Source organism: Cucurbita moschata, unplaced genomic scaffold, assembly GCF_002738365.1.
Source record: "Cucurbita moschata cultivar Rifu unplaced genomic scaffold, Cmos_1.0 Cmo_Scf00029, whole genome shotgun sequence".
NCBI classification, from domain to species: Eukaryota; Viridiplantae; Streptophyta; class Magnoliopsida; order Cucurbitales; family Cucurbitaceae; genus Cucurbita; species Cucurbita moschata.
In genome coordinates, this window is record NW_019268545.1 from 1,251,225 (window position 1) to 1,258,206 (window position 6,982).

Genomic DNA, 6,982 nt, shown 5'->3' on the forward strand with positions numbered 1-6,982 from the left:
TGTGGCGCTTGAATCGAGATTTTGAACGTTAAATCAAATTAACCCTATAATCCTTTGAGTGCCTTTGAACTTATCCAATTTCGATTATACCCCTTAGTCTCAAAATAAGTGGTAATAATAATCTTAAAAACTCAAAAACTAGACTCATAAAAAATCAAATTAAAACAATTATGTCATCTCTTGATTTAGAGAGAAAAATGTCGACACAAAAAAAGTGAGATTTCTTAAGGAAAAATATTAGGTCGGTTCTTAAATTTTCAAAAGGGTAAAAAAAGAAAGAAAACAAAACTTGCCAAACACAAATGGGAGGACCCAATTATGATCTTGGCTTCCTTGCGTGTATTAACCATTCTTTCTTCCATGAATTTGGCTTTTTTTCTAATTGTTGAATGGTTCAAATTTTATACCTAATCATTATTTTGATATGCTTTTAGGTTTACTATCACAAGTCAACTAAAACAAGGCATTGACTACGTCAGGATACAAAATTTAATATTTGATCTCAAAACTACAAATTTGAAGTACTTTTGTGGTATATCTCATAAAATCAAAGAACTCTCTTCATCGGAGAGATGTGAGATCTTCAACATATAGATACAAATTTTATATGCGCACTAATAATTATTAGATATAAATTTGAAGTACTTTTGTGGTGATTTAATTCAATAATTTCTTCTAGTAATTTTTTTTAAGTGATATATACTAAACTCAAATTTGGCTCTTATAGTCAAATTATATCATCAAAAGAAATATAAAATATGAGATCGATTTTAATTATACCCAAAACTTTTGAAATATGAGATCGAAACTCAATCATAACAAAAATAAATAGAAAATTTCGGAGAAATGAATAATAAAACAGGGCAAGACGTCCCGATCTCCCAAAATTTCGAAAATTTCAATTTTTGAAAGGGTAGCAATCAAGAAAAATTGGTGAGGTATGAGATTAAATTAAACGGCACAGCAGATGGCACAAAAATAAATAAGCAATAGTCAGAGGGCCTAAAGATAAATAGGCAATAGACGGAGGGTCTAAAGATAAATAGGCAATAGATAGAGGGCCTAAAAATAAATAGGCAATAGATAGAGGGCCTAAAAGTAAATTTGATAGCAAGAAAGAACCTGACTCCTGCAGCTACGGCAGTATTTTCCAACTGGCGTATTGGCCCTTCTCCCAATTCTGTAACGGTCCGATTCGGAAAATCGAAAATAGCAGGAAATATACTCCAGCTGGATTCCACTTTCGTATCCGCCGCGCCGGCGTCGGAAGTTCACGTGAACTATCGGTGCTTCGGTAACTGGTTCTGTTTTCTGATCAACTATTTATTTACTCATTCTTTGTTTAGAGTAAGATTATAGTATCTAATCGGAAGTTACAGAAGCGCCGCCAGCGCAGAGGCGAACAAAAAAACTTGGAAAACTAAAAGGAAATGGAATAAAAACGATTTGATCCGGCGGAGTATTTGATGTACAGAAGCACACGCGGCGGCGAGTGAAGCCGTACGGCGAAAACGAGGTCAGTGAGATTTTACCGTAAGTTCAGATGATCGGAAATGCGGAGTTTAGAAATCCGCGAGTTTCCTCGGAGAGCGAGATTTAAGAGAGGATGATTTTTCGATCTCTTTTAGGTTACGGAAACTCTGAATCGCCATTATGTTGCCTTGCTTCGGCACAATAAGTTCGTCTCCATCGGCTTTGATTTCTGCTAGTAAAACACCAAATCCAAAGGTTCAATTACAGAAATTACACAGAGAATGCCTCAATTAGCAAAATCCTCTACAACATTATACCTAATTGTTCAGAAGGACGTTTGAATCCATGAAACTGAGCCAAATCTGAAAAAATCGAAACAGAATATTAACCTAGACGATCGATTAGATTGAAACTAAAGCGAAATAAGGAGCGATTGAAGGTACCTGACTGCGAAGGAGTGTGCGAGCAGATGTAAAGGATGAGGAAGCAGATAACGGTAAGGATAGGGATGGCGTGAACGAGGTTCTCCTGCCGCGGAGGAGAAGGCGATGGAAATGAGAATCGGAAAGATTTAGAGACTTTCTCGTCGTCCTGTCCGTCGTAGATGACAATTGAGGAAGAAGATGGAGAGTGCTTCTTGCGCTTTTGATCGCCGGTCGGAAGTTGATCGGATTTGGCTCCGGCGCCATGGCCGTGGAGCTTGGAAACTGGGGAGCCTAGAGATTGCCTTTGCATTGTAGAGAGAGAGAGAGGTAGAGAGAGAAAGGCGATGTTTGCTCACTAAAAGGCAATTACTACCGTGATAACATTTTGTCTTGTTTTCCATATTTTTTCCATTTGGCTCTCGTGATGTTTGATTTTAACGTGAGATTAATTCCATATTTTATTTTTAAATTATTTTTAAATTTTTAATAATTTTAATAATATCTTTAAATTTTTTATTCAAAAGAGACCTTTAAATTTTTAATAATATTTGGAATAAAAACTAATACGAAAATTACGTTCAAGAGCTAAGTTTATGCTTTTCATGATAGTGGTCACCCGATCTAAAATGCCTTAGTTATTTTTTATATTTATTTTCAATAAAAAAATGTTTATCTTAGAACAACGTGCTAGAAATCTTTTATAACAATGATTGTACACAAAAATTTAACCGAGAATATAAATTAATAAATAAGACATTAATTATTATTTTAAGGAAACAACGTAGCTGAATGAATAAGACATCAATTATCATTTTAAAGTCACTGAAATGAGCATAGCTCAACGATAATTAATATATTTTTTTTTCTATGTCGGATATTCAAATATCTAAACTTTCACTTATTGAATAAAATAATTATTATTTTAAAGTCGATAGTTTTGATTCCGAGACGTTATATAAAATAAAAATCAAAATAAAAAAAAATTCCTCCATATAATTAATTATTTTAATTATTTATATTGGGCTTTTATTTTAAAGCCCATTTGGACAGGCTCAGGCCCAGGCCCAAACCGGAATTTCAATAAAACCAAAGAAGAAAAAAAAGATAAACAGAGCGAGGGAAAATGGTGTTATGGGAGATTGCACTGGCAACAGCCTATTTCTTGGGGCTCAAGCGAACATTTAAGCTCGTTTTGAAGACTCAGCGGCGCCTTGTTTCCCCCAACCACCCTCGGATTCGTCGATTTCTTCACCGGTATTTGCCCCTTCTTTCTTATGTTCTTCGTATTTTCTTGATCTTAATGCTTTTGAATGCTTCTGCGCATTGTCTCGTTCAACGCCTTTATTTTCGACTTGATTCTGTAGGATTTGAATTGAAGTCGCTATTTGATTAGTATGTGATGGATGTTTCAATGTCTTGTTTCGATGATGAAAGTTGTTCGATATCTTTTTGTTGAAAAAATCTGGAAGTTGAGGATGTTAGTGATATTGCATAAGACTTCCGTAACTATTGATCTGGATTTTGGAATGTTCATTCACAAATCAAGGATATGTGTCCTTGTGAAACATGATTTTGGGCTTAATATGCTGAACTTTCCATCGTTAATACTCTATCTTCTTGCTTTGCACCTGGGATTTGTTACAGAATCTAGCCCTTCGCATTAAACAAAATGTGAGATCCCATTTCGGTTGGGGAGGAGAATGAAACATTCTTTATAAAGGTGTGGAAATCTCTTCCTAACAGACGCGTCGTAAAAACCTGGAGGGGAATTCCAAAAGAGAAGGCCCAAAGAGGACAATATGTGCTAGCGGTGGGCTTAGGCTGTTACAAATGGTATTAGAGCCTGACACCGGGCGATGTGCCAATGAGGAGACTGAGCCTTGAAGGGGGTGGACACGAGGCAGTGTGCCAGTAAGGACGCTCGGCCTCGAAGGGGGTAGATTGGAAGGTCCCACATCAATTGGAGAATGAAATGAGTACCAACAAGGACGCTGGGCCCCGAAAGGGGTGGATTGTGAGATCCCACATCGGTTGGGGAGGAGAACAAAACATTTTTTATAAGGGTGTAGAAACCTCTCTCTAGCAAACACGTTTTAAAAACCTTGAGGGGAAGCCCGAAAGGGAAAGCCCAAAGAGGACAATATCTGCTAGCGGTGGGTTGAGCCAGACACCGGGTGATGTGCCAGCGAGGAGGCTGAGCCCCGAAGGGGGTTGGACACAAGGCAGTGTGCCAGTAAGGACGTTGTGCTCTGAAGAGGGTGGATTGGGGGTTCCACATCAATTAGGGAATGGAACAAGTGCCAACGCTAGGCCCCAAAGAGGAGTGGATTGTGAGATCCCACATCGGTTGGGGAGGAGAACGAACGAAGCATTCTTTATAAGGGTGTGGAAACCTCTCTTTAGCCATTTTAAAAACCTTGAGAGAAAGCCCAAAAGGGAAAGCCCAAAGAGGACAATGTCTACTAGCGGTGGATTTAGACTATTACACAAATCTCGTGGCATTGGTTGGTGAACTAATTATTCTTAATATGTTTTGTTTATGGTTACTGGATTGAAGCCTTTACATTTGCATTGTAGCATTCTGGTGGAATAGTTGGAGTTATTTATTGTATTGTATGGAAGATATACATGGTCTTAGATGTGGAATTTTTCACATGGGTCTTCATTTTCTCTGTAGAGTCGTAGAGTGTAGGCAATTGGGTGATTAAGTTAGTGAAGTTTTAACTGTTGACTGTTCGTACCTCCACCTCCTTTGGGGGCCATTGGGGGCCATGTCCTCGCTAGCACACCACCCAGTACCTGGCTCTGATACCATTTGTAACAGTCCAAGCCCACCACTAGCAGATATTGTCCTCTTTGGACTTTCTCTTTTCGGTTTTTCCTCAAGGTTTTAAAACGCGTCTATTAGGGAGAAGTTTTCACACCCTTACAAGAAATGCTTTGTTCTCCTCTCAAACCAATGTGGGATCTCATAATCCAATCCCCTTGGGGACCCAATGTCCTCGTTGGCCCACCACCCAATGCCTGACTCTGATACCATTTGTAACAGTTCAAGCCCACCGCTATTAGATATCGTTCTCTTTGGGCTTTCCCTTTTGAATTCCCCTCAAGGTTTTACAATGCATCTGTTAGGGAGAGGTTTCCACACACTTATAAAAAATGCTTCGTTCTCCTCTTCAACCGACGTGGGATCTCACACCTAAATATTTTAATTTGTTGCCTAACGTAAAGGGTTTGCTTCCCAAATTTTGGAGACGTCTTCAAACATGTCGAGTCCCTTCCATCGGGGCATATTTTGGGGTTGTTAGTGGTCCCCTTTTCCTTCACATTTTTCTAATGCTAAATTTGTTATTTAGAACAATGTCTAGAATATGGAACAAATTGCTGCAATGAAACCGATTCTCTTTCATATTGAGTGATGCAATGCCAAGCGTTTCACTACGTGAGATCCTACATCGGTTGGGGAGGAGAACGAAACACCGTTTATAAGGGTGTGGAAACCTTTCCCTAGCAGACGTGTTTTAAAAACTTTAAGGGGAAGCCCGAAAGGGAAAGCCCAAAGAGGACAATATCTGCTAGCGGTGGGCTTAAGCTATTACAAATGATATCAAAGCCAAACACCGGGTAATGTGCCAGTGAGGGCACTGAGCCTCGAAGGGGGGTGTGGATTGTGAGATCTCACATCGATTTGAGAGGGGAACGAGTGCCAGCGAGGATACTCGGTTCTGAAAGGGGTGGATTGTGAGATCCCACATCGATTGGAGAAGGGAACGAGTGCAAACGAGGCTGCTGGGCCTCGAAGGGGATGGATTCTGAGATCCCACATCGATTGAAGAGTGGAACGAGTACAAACGAGGATGCTGGGTTTGGAAGGGGGGTGGATTCTGAGAACCCACATGGTTTGGAAAGGGGAACGAAACATTTTTTATAAGGGTATGAAAACCTCTCCCTAGTTGACGTGTTTTAAAACCTTGAGGGGAAGCCGAAAGACAAAAGCTGAGAGGACAATATCTGCTAGGAGTGAGTTTGGGTGGTTCTCGATAAACTCACCAAAATTCCATAATAACTTCAGGATTAATTCCTATATCTTTGCTGCTAGTCTGAACTGATTTTTTTTCTTTAACTGCTCGTATGCACGTTTTCCTTACTGCAGACGAACACGAGCTATATTCGACGTTACTCTGAAAGCTCACCGGACCATTGAGCATCGTGACATAAAAGTTGGTAGGAATGTTAGCAGCTGGATTTCGCAATGGCTTAATCGAACGAAACCGTCTGCTGGGATTCATCAACATCCCAGTGGCACTAACACAGGTATGAAAATGATAAAACAGGTCTCCAACTCGTACATGAAACATCGAGCCAGCACTCGAGCAGCGATCGGTCAAAAAGTCGATAAATATCTATCATTTACCTCATCAGTACACGGATGGCCTAAGGCCTTCCCTACCATTGCAATGATCATGAGGCAACGAAAGCCTGCTGGGACTATGAATCAACACAGACAATTTAGCATTTGTAGCTCTGAAGGAATGAAAACAAATTATAGAAGAGGACGTTTCGAGCACGGTATTCGAGACGATATTAAGCAATGGATGATCCGAAACTAGAAGAGAAGATAGTATTCATTTTCTTCCTGTCTTAAAATGTTTGGAACATGTTCTTGGAAGCCATGTCTTTGCTTATGAATAAATCCCAAAGGTAGTGTTTACATTTTAGGCAGCTAGCAGATTGATAGCAAGATATTACAATCTTCGTATCATTATATCGAATTTTTGCATTTTTTTTTTACAAATACATTATATTTCTGAGATCCTTCGTCTTCGAGAGAAGAACGAAACATTCTTTATAAGAGTGGCCGCCGTACTGTTCGCCTAAAAATTTGGCGAAACTATCTATATGGAGAGAAAACCCAAATTTTTACCGACCACAAGAGTTTGAGTTTAAAATATTTCTGCAGAGACAAAGAAGGTAGCTAGAATTGGTGAAAGATTATGACGTGCATATCCAATACCATCTTGGAAAAGTAAACTTGGTAACAAATGCCCTAAGTAGAAAGATGGCTCATTCGTTGGCCTTCATTA

The 6,982-nt window shown here is 39.3% G+C and overlaps 2 protein-coding genes across 3 annotated transcripts; one reads left to right on the forward strand and one right to left on the reverse strand.

Annotated features, from left to right (window-relative positions):
* Positions 1 to 922: 922 nt before the first annotated feature.
* Positions 923 to 2,293, reverse strand: LOC111463852. Of its 2 annotated transcripts, none has more exons than XM_023107791.1 (3): positions 1,917 to 2,293; positions 1,791 to 1,835; positions 923 to 1,702 (listed from the first exon to the last, which is right to left on the reverse strand). In XM_023107791.1, the coding sequence occupies exons 1-3, from the start codon at positions 2,206 to 2,208 to the stop codon at positions 1,563 to 1,565; spliced, it is 477 nt and encodes a 158-aa protein (XP_022963559.1). In that variant the 5' UTR covers positions 2,209 to 2,293; the 3' UTR covers positions 923 to 1,562. The 2 variants fall into 2 exon arrangements, with proteins under 2 accessions (XP_022963559.1, XP_022963558.1); XM_023107790.1 differs by having other exon boundaries at positions 923 to 1,705.
* A 720-nt stretch (positions 2,294 to 3,013) lies between these two features.
* Positions 3,014 to 6,646, forward strand: LOC111463851. Its single transcript, XM_023107789.1, has 2 exons — positions 3,014 to 3,152; positions 6,052 to 6,646. Exons 1-2 carry the CDS (start codon positions 3,022 to 3,024, stop codon positions 6,506 to 6,508), a joined length of 588 nt encoding a protein of 195 aa, XP_022963557.1. The 5' UTR covers positions 3,014 to 3,021; the 3' UTR covers positions 6,509 to 6,646.
* The last annotated feature ends 336 nt before the right edge of the window (positions 6,647 to 6,982 follow it).

Bases quoted from the DNA above. Each gene is read 5' to 3' on its own strand.
- LOC111463852 (XM_023107790.1), bottom strand. From the start codon at position 2,208: ATGCAAAGGCAATCTCTAGGCTCCCCAGTTTCCAAGCTCCACGGCCAT. The intron at 1,836-1,916 runs GTACCTTCAATC...CGATTTTTTCAG, and splicing joins GCACACTCCTTCGCAGTCAG to ATTTGGCTCAGTTTCATGGA. The intron at 1,706-1,790 runs GTATAATGTTGT...GTGTTTTACTAG, and splicing joins ACGTCCTTCTGAACAATTAG to CAGAAATCAAAGCCGATGGA.
- LOC111463851 (XM_023107789.1), top strand. From the start codon at position 3,022: ATGGTGTTATGGGAGATTGCACTGGCAACAGCCTATTTCTTGGGGCTC. The intron at 3,153-6,051 runs GTATTTGCCCCT...TCCTTACTGCAG, and splicing joins ATTCGTCGATTTCTTCACCG to ACGAACACGAGCTATATTCG.